The sequence below is a fragment of the Mirounga angustirostris genome, unplaced genomic scaffold (assembly GCF_029215605.1).
Source record: "Mirounga angustirostris isolate CCGP_5_RB_7025 unplaced genomic scaffold, mMirAng1.0.hap1 SCAF_5, whole genome shotgun sequence".
Taxonomy (NCBI): Eukaryota; Metazoa; Chordata; class Mammalia; order Carnivora; family Phocidae; genus Mirounga; species Mirounga angustirostris.
In genome coordinates, this window is record NW_026991713.1 from 141,193,884 (window position 1) to 141,207,370 (window position 13,487).

The window sequence follows — 13,487 nt, forward strand, 5'->3', positions numbered from 1 at the left end:
AGGGACGTCCCGCAGCCAACCGATGGCAGTGTGGGGTGGCCGGGGCCCCGCGCCGGTTCCTACCTGCGGCCTCAGTGCTTATCCCGCCTGCTTCCACAGGGAGCCGGAGAGGGGCCCGGAGAAGAAGGCCAGTGGCCCCCTGTCGCCTCCCACCGGGCCGCCTGGCCCCGCGCCTGCAGGCCCCGCGGTGCGGCTCGGCTCTCTGCCCTACTCCCTGCTCTTCCGTGTCCTCCTGCAGTGCTTGAAGCAGGTGAGCCAGCCGGTCCCTCCGCCGCGCCGGGCACAGTTCCGGTCCTTGTGTCAGCCACGTCGGGGGTCCGCTGCTGGCGTGCGCGCTGCCGCCCCATGCCTATGGTGGGTCTGTAACCATCTGTAGCCGTGTGTGGCCCGTCATGTGGAGCTGGGCATGGAGCTGAGGACGTGTTCCCACCTCTGGGAGGTGGCTTTGGTGTAAGATGAAGGTGTGTAGAGGGATAACGAGTCATTGGATGACGTGCATCAGGTGGAGGCAGAGACGGGCTGTGTGCAATCAGGGGGGTGCAGTCACCTCTGGTTGGGGGCAGCTGGAAGGCCGAGTGAGGCCCTGAAAGGCAGGAGAGGTTCCAGGGGCAGGACAAGCAGAGCCTGGAGGTAGGGTAGGTGCCGGCAGAGACGTAGCTGGGGCCGCACCGCGGAGGGGCAGGGTGGAGGCCTGTTCCCGCACAGGGGCCGGCGAGAGAGGCCACGTGGTCAGTGGTGTGCCGCCACGGGGCTGGGCAGCCTGTGCTGGCCTAGGTCAGCCCTGGAGGGCCACATGCAGGGAAGCGGCTTCTTCTCGCCGGGGGCACCAGGCGTTGGCACCGAAGGGGGCTGTCGGGCACTTCCTGTGAGAGTTTCAAGGCCTCTGAGTCCCAGGCTCAATCTGGGGAAAGGCTTTCAGGACTCACAGCCATTGGTGTCACTTATGGGCTGTGGTCTCCCCCGATGAGGTGGGGAGGACTCACCAGGCAGGTTCTAGTGGGAGCCACAACCACGTCCTCCTCATTGCGGTGGCCCTCAGTGGATTTTGGTCCTGGAGCAGGTTCTTGGGCTTGTTCTTATTCAGGAACACGTGCTGCTTTTCTCTTGGAGTTAGGATACGGGCTTTTCTCTTGCTATGCATTCATGGTGCCCTGGATGGGTATCAGTGTCCTGGGCAGGCAGCCTGTGGGTCACCGGTAGGCACATGGGGAGGGTGGGGCAGGTGTGGGAAGTTCAGGGCCAGCTCAGGGCAGAGAGCCGCTACTGGCTGTGCCTGGGCCTCCCGCTCAGCCTGGCATCTGGAGGGTGCAGCTGATGTACAGCAGGGAACTTTCTCAGAGGAACACGTGCTCCTGTGGGGACAGAGGGGGTCCAGAGGCCTTGCAGCTGCCTGGCTGCACACACAGCTTGAGGCTCTGAGAGCTCGTCTTCCCCTGTAGGGCGCGACCGCCCCCTGAGCGGCCGCTCTTCCTGCAGGAGGCGGACTGGAAGGTGCTGAAGCTCGTGCTCAGCAAGCTGCCTGAGTCCCTGCGCTACAAGGTACTCATCTTCACGTCTCCGTGCAGCGTCGACCAGCTGTCTTCCGCCCTCTGCTCCGTGGTAATGCCGCCCCTCGCGGTGGGGCTACCTCTAGTGCCTTCCTGCCCTGCCCGCGAGGTCCTGGGAGGTCACGTGTGGACGCATGAGAGGGCAGTCCCGTTCAGACACAGATCCCTATCTGCAGTGCAGATCCTGCCCCTGAGGCCCCGTCCTCCCTTCCCTGCTCAGGGGGCAGGAAATCGGAGATCTCCGTGAAGGGCTTGAACTCACCATCTGAGTGTGCTGTCTTAACTCCTTTCCCCTCTCTTCCTCACCGGGGTTTCTGGGACACGTGCGCCCCGTCTCTTGTCTGTCCCTGGCCACTGGGTGTGGGCATGCTCCCACGTCTGAAAAGGCAGACCCTTGGCCAGAGAAGGATGTAGGAAGGGCTCCCCCTCCCCGGGCTCTTGGCCATCTAGCACTCGCCCTCTCCTCGCTGCCGGGCGTGCTGCCACCTGAGCCCTGGTCTTCAGCTTTCAGGTCCCAGAACCCTGGAGCGGCTTCGAGGCACCCCAGAAGGGTTCTCCAGAACTGACCTGCATCTGGCTGTGGTTCCCGTGCTGACGGCGCTGATCTCTTACCATAATTACTTGGACAAAACCAGACAGGTACCTGGTGGGAGAGGGACAGGCGAGCCTGCTCCGCAGGATGTTTGCGTCAGCCAGCCCGGCCGGACGTTTTCCGCATCACCCGGGGGGCCTGGGCCCTCTGCTGCCCTCCCACACGCGGCGGCATCTTTTCTTTCTATGGAGCGTTGCCTGGCTTCGGGACAAGCGCTGGGCCTGTGTTGAGAGGCTGGCAGCGGGGCCCAGGGCGCCTGACTTCCATCTGCCTGCGCTTCTGCCATCAGCGGGCACACAGCAGCTCCCTGATATCACGCTGCTGGGCACGTCCACCGTGTCCATTAGAGTCCCAATGCTTCTTGGTCAGCCGGCCGTCTTTGGTGAGAGAACAGAAGTCTTGGAGAGGTCGGCTAGTGCCCTCGGGGTCCCAGCCAGCAGGGAGAGGGGCCTGCGCTAGACTTGGGCTGCTCGGAGCCAACAGCAGCGATGTCTGGAGCTGGTGCCCCGCGCCCATCCGCTGCCCCGCCTCCGGGCACTCCTGTGCCGCTTGGCCTGGTTCTTCCTGGCCGCGCCCTGTTGGGCAGCTGTCCGCCTGGGCTGAAGGTGTCCCTAGGACCCCCGGAGCCTGGAGTGTGTCTGAGGGATGGGGCTGGCTACGGGAAACTTAGTGGTCCGTGGGGCCTTGAGCTACAGGGTTTGCCCAGAGGCTATGGCCCGAGCTGCACTTGTCTCCTGCTGGGCATGGCATGGCGTCTTCACGTGGGAGGCCGCCCGGAGTTGAGTGGGCCTGGTGGCCTTGCTGTGTCAGGCAGAACCTCCCCTGTCATAAGGGGGATGGGGCCCATAACTAAAGAGGTAATGGGCCCAGCGCATTCTGGCTCCAGGATGGGCTGAGGCGCCGGGGCGGCCGGCCACTGTTGGTGGGCAGGGAGCATCAGGGAGTGCCTGACCACAGCTGCCCCACTGTCCGGTCACCTCGAGAGGGCTCAGCTCCTGGTGCTGTGCTGGTTAGGGGCTCAGGGACCTGGGATGAGGCAGCTAACCTTGCTAAGCCTTGATCTTGTTTTCTGTAGAACATTCCGGAGTGGGTGAGGGGAGACCTGTCTGTGGGCAGGGGGGGGGGCGTGGCGGGCTGGGTCTGAGGCACCCATGCTGCCCCACAGCGGGAGATGGTGTACTGCCTGGAGCAAGGCCTGATCTACCGCTGTGCTAGCCAGTGCGTCGTGGCGCTGGCCATCTGTAGCGTGGAGATGCCCGACATCATCATCAAGGCGCTTCCCGTCCTGGTCGTGAAGCTCACGCACATCTCAGCCACGGCCAGCATGGCCATTCCACTCCTCGAGTTCCTGTCAAGTAAGCATCTGGCTCCCCTCCCGTCTCTGTGTGCAAGCAAGTGCACATGTGAGTGTGGGGCGGACCCTCGGGGTTGGGGCTGTCACTCGTGTTGGCTTTGCTGACCTCATCTTGCCGCCTCTCTTGGGACACAACTCCATGGAGCATCTGGGGTGTGCCATCCTCTGTTGCCTCAGGGCCTTTGCACTTCCTGCCCCTGAGCCTTGAATGCTTTCCTTTCTGGCTTTCCAGTGGCCGGCTCCATTCTTATACTCAGTGTCAGTTTAAACGGCCCAGAAGCCTCTCTATTGCTGGACGCGGGTCCCTGCACTTGGGCTCTCACAGCCTCCTCTCGCTTCCCCTCAGGACACACACCACAGCAGGGAGGGGCTTCCAGGAGCTCAGGGTGCCCTGCTCACCTGCCCCATTCACCCCCTCGTTCCCAGTACCCTAGTGCGCATCTGGCCCTCAGCAGGGCGGTGACGGGAGCAGAGCCGGGCCACCAGCGCTTCTGCAAAGAGACACGTAGGATCTCTGCTGCACATTCTTTTTATTTACAGCCTTTTAAAGACATAAAAGCCATCTTTAGCTCATGGGTCACACGAGTGCTGGCCGTTGGCTGGATTTGGTCTTGGGGACCATAGTTTACTAGCCCTTGGAATAGAGAGCCAAGGGTCAAGGGAAGGTCATGTTCAAGGGGGCTGCGACCTTCAGTCCTTTGCAGCCCTCTTAGGTCAGGGTGGCCGCGCTGGCTTTCAGGAGTAGCACAGGCCCCTGGCGACGGCAGGCGTGGGCCTGTGTCTGCCCGGCCCGCCCGCGCCCCCTCACCCTTGTGCCCTCCTGTTGCAGCTCTGGCCCGGCTGCCCCACCTCTACCGGAACTTCGCAGCTGAGCAGTACGCGAGTGTCTTTGCCATTTCCCTGCCTTACACCAATCCCTCCAAGTGAGTGCTGGCCCGTCCCTCCCGCCCACGGCCTGGGCCAGCCTGAGGCCTCTTGCAGCCGAGAGCCATGCTGGTCCTTGACCTCCGATGGGCCTCTGGCCTTGGGGCCTCTCTTCTATGCTCGGCCTCAGGGCCTCATCAGAGCTGCCTCACTTCCCTTTCTTCTTGCAGGTTTAATCAGTACATCGTGTGCCTGGCCCATCACGTTATAGCCATGTGGTTCATTAGATGCCGCCTGCCCTTCCGGAAGGATTTTGTTCCCTTTATCACTAAGGTAGGCCAGCGGAGGCCAAACCCATAGTTAGGGTGGGACCCGCTTTGCCGTTGGCTGGCTGTGGCTGGTGTGGAGATGTCGGGAGCCAGAAGTGGGCGTCGTCAGGTGCCGCGCTTGCCGAGCGTGGCCTGCTGGGACGCGGCGCACTGCAGGCAGGCTCACGGAGGGAAGAACCAGGGGGGTCAGTCCCCCTGCCGATGGCTCAGGTCTGCTCCACTCCGCCAGGGCCTGCGTTCCAACGTCCTCCTGCCCTTCGATGACACCCCTGAGAAAGACAGCTTCAGAGCTCGAAGCACTAGTCTCAACGAGAGGCCCAAGAGGTGCGGGCCTGCAGTGCGAATGGGGCGCAGCGGGGCGGGTCTGCGAGCGTGACCTGTGACTGGCGTGGTGCACATAGGGTCTGGGCTGGCCTGCTGCCCCGAGGCCGGCCGGCGGCACTGGGATGTGGCTGGGGGATGTCCCTTTTCAGACTGTGCTGGGCACCAGGGGGTCCTGGCGTAGAGGCAGGGCCTGTGGAGGCCTTTAGCGCCCTCATGTAGCTGGAGGAGCAAGCTGTTGCCCACCCAGCTGGCCCGCGTGGCCTGCGGTGTCGCGGAGCCCATGTGCTGGACTGTGGCCAGGCCTGCCTGAGCCCGAGTGCAGACTCGCAGAGCTGGGAATCGGGATGCTAGCTGTAGGGCGCCTGGGCCCGGCTCCACCGGATGGGCCGAGGGTTGCGTCAGGGCAGCGGTAGCTCTCGAGAGGCCGAATCCCTGGCCTGGCTGGGGTGGAGCTCCGGGGCCCTATGGTCAGCCCAGTCTCGGGCCGGGGCTGCCCGTTCTCCCGAGCTTGCTCTCCACCCCTGCTGAGCAGGGGCCATGCTCCTCTGGACCCCGTCACAGCCGCTTTTGCCAGATCTGAGAGAACTGTGCTAGGCCTCGTGTCTTGTTTGCATCTCCTACGAACGGCGACTCCTCTTTCTGTCCCCGCCTTCCCGCCCAAGCTTTTCAGTTCTCCCTTGGTGGGGATACGGCATTTTCCAGAATGACCAGGTCAGCGTGACCTAAAGTCAAAAGCTGGCTTCTCAAGCTCCCAGTAGCTGGGTGCCAGGGGCCTTGAGCTAAGAACCGGCCTTTTGAGCGGTGACCTTCAGGGCCTTGGGGCGTCCCGGCCCCTGAGCGGGGTGGGTGGGGCGCCTGGTCAGCACAGCCTGGAATCTGCCGTGCATAGCGCTCCATACATGTTTAATTTGCACTAATGTTCTTTGTTTTGGTTCCATGCGTGAAACCTGACTTTTTCTCAGTCACGTTTATGACATGTATTTTCATGCATTTTTATTTTCTGTTTCTTCCCCCTGCTAACTGGCCTCTGGCATGGTTTTTTGTTCATCTCACCCTCGGGCTCTCCATCCTGACCCTGTGGCCTGTGACCTTTCCTCCTCCTCCCTCCAATGGCTTGTTCTCCCCTCCCGGGAGCTGGGCTCTCTGGGGCTTGGGCCTTCCTTCCTCACCTGGTAGTTTGAGGATAGCCAGACCCCCCAAACAAGGCTTGAATAACTCTCCACCCGTGAAAGAATTCAAGGAGAGCCCTGCAGCCGAGGCCTTCCGGTGCCGCAGCATCAGTGTGTCTGAACATGTGGTCCGCAGGTAGTGGGCTCCGTCGGGCGGGGGGCTCAGGCCCTGGAGCAGGGCCCGCGAGGCGGCCCTGCCAGGCGGGAGTGCCCGGGGGGCGGTGCATGGGGCTGCTTGCATGAGCTCGTCGCCTGCCCACGCCCTCCCTGGCCGGAGCTGGAGGAGAGCCCAAGGGGCAGCCCTTGGTCCAGGGGAGCCTGGAGGTGAGGGGTGGAAAGGTTGCATTCTGTCCCCAAGCCTCGTCCGAGCACGGGCTGGCTGCACGGCCTCCTCAGAGGCTGGCCTGGGAGCCTGGAGCAGGGCTGTAGCTCTGAGAAAGCCAGGTGGCCGGTGGCAGCTACCCGCAGGCCTATCCCCGGAGGTAAGGGGCCTTCGCATATTAAAGCGGCGCCCACGCAGGTTGGGGGAGGAAACGCATTCTAGGGTTTGGTTTTCCTATCCTCTCAAGTGGACTTTAATCTTGAGCTTTCTTTTAGTAGAGGGTTGCTTTCTGTTGTAGCTGAAAGGGAATGGTGGGGGGGGCTCTGTACAGAGCAGCAGGGGTGGGGGCCAGCCTGGGAGGAGGCGGGGGCTGGGGAGGCCTGAACTGTCGAGGGGCGCGGCCTCGGTCACTCCCCCCTGCTGTGTCTGAGTGCAGGTGTGGGCTCTGGGGGTCACTGTTTTGCGCCGACCAGGCTAGGCTGCACTGAGCTGTGTGGGGGGCTGTGTCCTCCCCAGGAAGTCCCTTCAGGCCTCTGAGTCCGAAGCTCGGAGACCCACCTCCTCACTGCTGCCTGGCTTAGGCTCCAGCCTCAGGCTGGCCTCTGCCGAGTAGGGTTTGACTGGGGGGATGGGGACAGCGAAGCTTTCAGCTTTTTTCTAGCAAATTCTTTAACACAAGCCAAACATGGCAAAGGGTCGGTGAAATTTCATATCAGAATTAAACCTGCATGAGCCTCTTCTCCTGGTCGCTGGGTGTCTGTGGGGCCCCAGGGGCCTGAGTTGAGGGGGAAGAGCGGCACACAAAGCCCAGACCCTCCCTGTCATCGGGAGGTGGCCCTGTGGGCAGAATGCAATCTTTGTGTCTCTGCATGACTAAACTGTTCTGCCACCAAGCCATCCCCTAACTCTCTTGTGCTTCGGTGAGGGGACGTCGGTCTCTACCCTGTCTCCTGAGCCTCTGCTCCGACGAGTGGGCCTGGGTCTCTCCTGTGAGGCCCTGCTCCTCCTCTTTCTGGGACGATGTGTCCTCGCGGTTTGCCACAGTGTGGCTCGACTGGCCGTGCGCCCTGGTGGGGGGTGTGTGGGCGCAGCCCTCTCAGCACTTGCATGCCTCGAGCTTTGGCCCCTGGTGGGAGATGAGTTGCCCTGACTGGTCCCTGACCTCGCGGGGGCCCCTCCCTCCAGCAGGATCCAGACGTCCCTCACCAGCGCCAGCTTGGGGTCTGCAGACGAGAATTCGATGGCCCAGGCTGATGACAACTTGAAAAATCTCCACCTGGAGCTCACGGAAACATGTCTGGACATGATGGCCAGATATGTGTTCTCCAACTTCACAGCGGTTCCCAAGAGGTGCGGGCCGGGCCCCGGGGCGGGAGGCCAGCGCTTGGCTTGGCTTCTGTCACCGAACTTGGCAGCGGTGGCAGCAGGCGAGGCCCAGGCCAGGCTGCCCTGCACATCGTGGGGCCCCGCTCTTCTGGGGACCAGGGCCCACCTCAGTCCGCGTACCTTTGAAACCAAGATGCCCATTCAGAGAGCCCACGGTGGGTGAGGTGTCGGCTGACGCTCTTGTTTCTCAGGTCGCCTGTGGGCGAGTTCCTCTTGGCTGGCGGCAGGACCAAAACCTGGCTGGTTGGGAACAAGCTTGTTACCGTGACAACAAGCGTGGGGACTGGGACCCGGTCGCTGCTGGGCTTGGACTCAGGAGAGCTGCAGGGTGGCCCCGAGTCGAGGTGACTGTGCCTTCCACCCCCTGCCCAGCAGGCCTTGACAGCGGCCGTCCTGGGCCCAGGCACCTCGGTCACGCTCCACACGGACCCTTCTGCCCTCAGCTCGGACCCTGGCACGCACGTGAGACAGACCAAGGAGGCGCCTGCCAAGCTGGAGTCCCAGGCTGGGCAGCAGGTGTGCCGCAGGGCCCGGGACCGGGTCCGCTCCATGTCCGGTGAGCCTGGGCCCCACCCTGCCTCCTTCACAGGTGCCTGTGGGTCCGCATGCTCGCAGGGACTGCTCGGAGCCTGGGGACAAGGTGGTTGACCAACTGGGGTGTTGTCTCTGTGAGCCCTGGCCACGGGGCTGTGTAGTGGGGGGCGTGCCTTCTCTACAGCTGGCCTGAGGCCCCCTCGTGGCTGTGGGTCTATTCCTCGTGGCCAGTGTTTCCTGAGAACCGTTGGCTGCCCTGGTTCTCGGCCCAGCTTGCCCCTGGAGCTTCTCTTTGCTGCAGCTGGAATGAGATGTGGTCCGACCGTGGCCCCTTCCTACTGCCCTGGGTCCACCGAGCCCGAGCCCGACCCCGTACAAGGGCCGCACCCAGGGAGAGCTGAGCTGCCTCCGGTCGCCGGGCCCTGGGCGGAACAGCCAGTTCCGGGCTGGTGGCTCTGCATTGGGCAGGTGGTGGTCACTGGCACTCTTGCCTTTCTCTTCCTCAGGGGGCCACGGCCTTCGTGTTGGTGCCCTGGACACTCCAGCCTCCCACTTCCCGGGTGGCCCCACCTCCCCGGGTGCACAGACAGCACTCGCCAGCAAGTCTGAGAGGGCATCAGCTGGTACCCAGTTCCCAGTACAGGAGAAGACGAGCCTGGCAGCCTATGTCCCCCTGCTGACCCAGGGCTGGGCAGAGATCCTGGTCCGGAGGCCCACAGGTACGGAGGGGCCTGCGCTCAGCATGCAGGGGCCTCTGCCAGGGCTTGAGGTACCCGGCAGTGAGTGGCAGGCACACAGGGCCGAGCGAGCCTCTGCTCTGTGACTTCTGAGCTGAGTGCCAAGGGGAGTGGCAAGGGGCGATCCGGGCGGCTAAGCGGGAGGGCCTCCCTCACAGAGCACCATGGCCTGGGGGCCTTCAGCCACAGATACATTCGTGTATTCTCGTCCGCCCGGAGCCTGGAAGTCCTGGGTCACTCTTGTGGGTCTGTGTCCTGTCTCTTCTTGGAAGGGCTCAGGGGATTAGGGGCCATCTCTGTGGCCCTGTTTTACCCTAATGAGCTGTTTTCTGAGCTGCAGGAGGTCAGGAGTCCGATACATGGATTTTGTTGGACATGACTCTGCCTGTAATGGGTATTGCAAAACCAAGGCCCAGGGCCTGAGACCTGCTTTGGGCACAGTGTGGCGAGCGGTGACAGGAGAGGGCTGGATAGGAGGCCCCGAGGAGCCTCGAGTGTGGGCAGAAGGGCTGCGGGTCCTGGCTCCCGGCAGGGAACAGGCAGGGGGCAGGTGGGAGACTGGATGAGGAGGCCCAGGCAGGGCAAGAGGAGGTGGGTCGGGTTGGGTGAGATGCTCGGGATTGGAAGACATTCAGTGTGGAAGGTTGATTCAAAGTGTGGGCTCCTGGGCCTTATGGGGAGAGGGACAGAGCCCAGAAGGCCCCCCATTCAGGCTTCTCCATGGCGAGGCCTGGGGCTTTGAGATGCCTCCGCCAAGCCTGGCCAGGACCCGGGAGCTGCCCTGGGGTGGAGAGTGGTGTGCACTGAGACCCCTCCTCATGCATGAGGCGGGTGACCGCTGCACGGGGGCTGCCCTAACCTGGGGGTCTGGGGCAAGCCGTGGGCATGCCTTTGCCTGGGGCCTGTCCCCCTCCTTGTCACTCCCTGGTTGAGCACAGGAACCCTGCTGAGCCCGGGCACATGCCCTTAAGGACAGTGGCGGGGGGCGGGGGGATGGGCTGCCCCGGGAGCTCTGGGAGGGGATGGGGCGGTTGGATGCCTAAAGGGTGCTGCCTGTGTGCCTCCCCAGGGAACACCAGCTGGCTGATGAGCCTGGAGAACCCACTCAGCCCCTTCTCCTCGGACATCAACAACATGCCCCTGCAGGAGCTGTCCAACGCGCTCATGGCCGCTGAGCGCTTTAAGGAGCGTCGCGACACAGCTCTGTACAAGTCGCTGTCGGTGCCGGCGGCGGGCTCGGCCAAGCCCCCTCCGCCCCCGCGGTCTAACACGGGTGAGTGCCGCGGGAAGGCAGCTTTGCGCCCCCCGCCCCGTGGGGCCGCGCTGGAGCCAGCTCCCTGAGCTCTCCTTGTCGCTGGCACAGCCTGGCGTTCAGGAGCGGGGCCGGCTCCTACGGAAGGGCCCCCTTCTTTAGAGATGTGCCGCTCGCAGAGGGGCAGGCAGGTGCTTTCAGGGTGGACACTTCAGAGCCCTGCACGCCCTGTGCCCTGCACTGTCCTCGACGTGCCCGTGGCCCCAGGAGGGCAGCCGTACTTGCGCTTGGGTCTAGGTTTGGATGCGCCGAGCACAGCTAAGCCTGCCTGCGCGCTCTTGTGCCCTTGCCTGGCGGGGCTGGTGCGCTCCTTCCGGGCCACCCTCCGGCCTTCCCTGTGGCCCCACGTGGCGCTTCGAGGCCCAGGACCTCTGCTGGTGAGGAGGAGGGCCGCCCCCCTGCAGCAGCGCGGAGAGCCGGGAGCCGCCCGCTGCCGGCCGGCCGCCGCTGGCCCTCCGCTCTCTCCCTCCAGGCTCGGGCTCTGTGCGGGACTAGCGCTGCCTTTCCTCTCTGCTCGACTGTGCGCAGTCTGTGCTGCTGCTGACCGGCCGCGCGCGGTCTTCCTTGCAGTGGCCTCTTTCTCCTCCCTGTACCAGTCCAGTTGCCAAGCAAAGCTGCACAGGAGCATTTCCTGGGCAGGTATTCGTACATCTCTTTAAGGAAGGCGCCGTTTGCCGCAGAGCTTTGCTCTGCCTCGTACTTGCTGCTCCCACCGTCCCTCATGCGGTCATCCCTCCTCGACTCTGCCGGTGCCGCTCCTCACCCCCCAGATGCAGGGCCCCGACTTGCATGAGGACGTCTGTGCAGAGTGCCTGCGCTTGGCCGGTGGGCCCCTCTGCCCTGTGCCCTTGCCGACTGAGCTCTGTGCCCCGCCGGATGGGCCCTTGCTGCCCCTTCTTCAGGCCTCGGGAGGTGACGTTGGGCCGCTGAGCCACAGATGCTCTTTGGGGCGAGCCTGGCCCTGCGGCTCAGCCGGACTGACCTTGCCCTGGCCTCTGGTGGTCTGACTGGCTTGGTGAACTCACAAATTGGGCTGTGTCTGCTTTTTATCATGGGCTGACCCATTACCTCCAGGCCCTGGCGACGGCGGGGGGTTGACCCGCACAGCCCTCTGGCCCACCTGGGCCCCCACATGTGGGCAGGAGCTGGTTCGGAAAGGGCAGCGAGCAGACGGGTTCTGGCAGGCGGCTAACAGACCGCGCGTGTGCAAGGGCTGTATGTGGGGCGGCCGCGGGCTGTGCTAACTCTCGGTGGCTTCTCACCCCCACCCCCGTCCTGACAATGGCACAGGAAACGCTGCTTTGGGGCGTCGTGGCCTTTTCTTGGTGCTCCTGGCTCCGGGTTTCGCTTGGGCTCCGATGGCGCGTCTCTGCTTTCCAGAACGGGCTCCCCGTCTGTGTGTACGCACAGGGGTTCCTCCCGCATCAGGCTTTTCCTCGGGTCCAGTCAAGGAGGGATTACGGCCTCCGCCTGTTCCTGGGAGCTGGTCTGGGCCCAGCGCTCCTCCTGAGCTGAGGCCCCATCTTAGATGGGGGCTCTTCCCTGGTGGGGGTCTGTGCTGCCCTTGCCCGTCTACCTCACTGAGCAGCAGGGGCGGGTTCTGTGGACCCTGGGATGCGGATCCCAGGGGCCAGATGCCCCCCTCATCCCCACCCTGGGAGCCTGTGGAGACGCCCTGTGACGGGGGCCACACCGCGCCCCTCCGTGCTCTCCTGCAGCTGACTTGATGGGGTGTGGGCGGCTCAGAGCCACAGGCAAGGAAGGCCTGGGGTGAGGCTGTGGCGGGGCCCACTGCGCTCTGTTGCTGGGGAGAGGCTGGTACCTCTGAGGCCATGTGAGCTCCCAGGGGCCGGGCCAGCACCTAGGAGCCCCATCTGTGTCCTCCCAGACTCGGCGGTGGTTCTGGAGGAGGGGAGCCCAAGCGAGACTCATTTGTCCGCGGAGCCCATGGAGTTGGAGGACTTTGAGGCGACGCTAGGCACAGACCGGCGCAGTGACCGCGCTGAGGCTTACAGCAGGGTGAGTGCCTTGGGGCGCCGGAACTGCCTGAGGTGCCCTGGGGGTGCTCGCCCCTGGGAGCGGGAGGAGGGTACTGTGGGAGGAGGGACAGGGCCTCCCTCCAGGCCCCGCTGCACGCACGGCCTTGCTCAGAACTTTGGCAAGTCTTTTGCCCCGCCCCCCTTGTCATTTAAAAAAAGGGTAGTTATCTTTCCTAGTCAGTGCTGCGTGGACAGTGTGGGGTTCCCCAGCGGGCCCTGCAGATTGACAGCTGCTGGTCGTCGGTGTTCCCTGCTCAGTGTGGGGCACCGGCAAGTGCCATCCTGGGGGAGAGGATGCAGCCGTCCGCTTGCTGCTGAGGGGCTCTGTGGCCCTGCCGGGGGATGGGGGGGGCTTCATCGCCTCCAAGTGAACCCCTGGGTGTGCTCGCTGGTATCTCCTGACGGAGGTCCCGTGGACTCTTTCTTGGCAGTCATCTTCAAGCTCCAGCCAAGAGGAGAAGTTCCCTGCAGAGGAGCTGGCGGCTCGAGGAATCCCCATCGAGCGGGCTGTCTCTTCTGAGGGTGCCCGGCCTTCTGTGGAGCTCTCCTTCCAGCCCTCCCAGCCCCTCAGCAAGTCCAGCTCCTCGCCTGAGCTGCAGACCCTGCAGGACATACTTGGGGACCCTGGGGACAAGACTGATGTTGGCCGGCTGAGCCCTGAGGCCAAGGCCCGGTCCCAGTCCGGGATCCTGGACGGGGCAGGTGCCTCCTGGTCAGCCCCAGGCGAAGAGAGCCAGGGCCGGGGCCCCGCGCAGCCCGAGGGTTCCTTGCCTTCCAGCTGCCCCCGCTCCCCCAGTGGCTTGCGGCCCAGAGGCTACACCATCTCTGATTCGGCCCCATCACGCAGAGGCAAGAGGGTAGAGAGGGACGCCTTCAAGAGCAGAGCTGGGGCCTCCAATACTGAGAAGGTGCCAGGCATCAATCCCAGGTGAGCCTTGCCCTCTGGGGCTGGAGCTGCTGGAGCTTTTGGATGGTCCC

General features: G+C 64.0%; 1 protein-coding gene across 14 annotated transcripts in view; it reads left to right on the forward strand.

The window, feature by feature from the left end:
• TSC2 (TSC complex subunit 2) overlaps positions 1–13,487 on the forward strand; it is a 34,094-nt gene that overhangs the window by 16,694 nt on the left and 3,913 nt on the right. For 2 of the 14 annotated variants that reach the window (XM_064592346.1, XM_045874719.3), the window contains exons 19-34: positions 100–250; positions 1,477–1,599; positions 2,052–2,186; positions 3,305–3,494; positions 4,323–4,416; positions 4,588–4,690; positions 4,916–5,010; positions 6,187–6,315; positions 7,687–7,851; positions 8,079–8,231; positions 8,331–8,443; positions 8,928–9,140; positions 10,228–10,431; positions 11,041–11,109; positions 12,359–12,489; positions 12,941–13,437. In XM_064592346.1, the coding sequence (XP_064448416.1) occupies positions 100–250; positions 1,477–1,599; positions 2,052–2,186; positions 3,305–3,494; positions 4,323–4,416; positions 4,588–4,690; positions 4,916–5,010; positions 6,187–6,315; positions 7,687–7,851; positions 8,079–8,231; positions 8,331–8,443; positions 8,928–9,140; positions 10,228–10,431; positions 11,041–11,109; positions 12,359–12,489; positions 12,941–13,437 (2,565 nt within the window). The remainder of the gene's footprint in view (positions 1–99; positions 251–1,476; positions 1,600–2,051; positions 2,187–3,304; positions 3,495–4,322; positions 4,417–4,587; positions 4,691–4,915; positions 5,011–6,186; positions 6,316–7,686; positions 7,852–8,078; positions 8,232–8,330; positions 8,444–8,927; positions 9,141–10,227; positions 10,432–11,040; positions 11,110–12,358; positions 12,490–12,940; positions 13,438–13,487) is intronic. The other 12 variants (XM_064592347.1, XM_054507442.2, XM_064592349.1 and 9 more) reach the window with 8 other exon arrangements.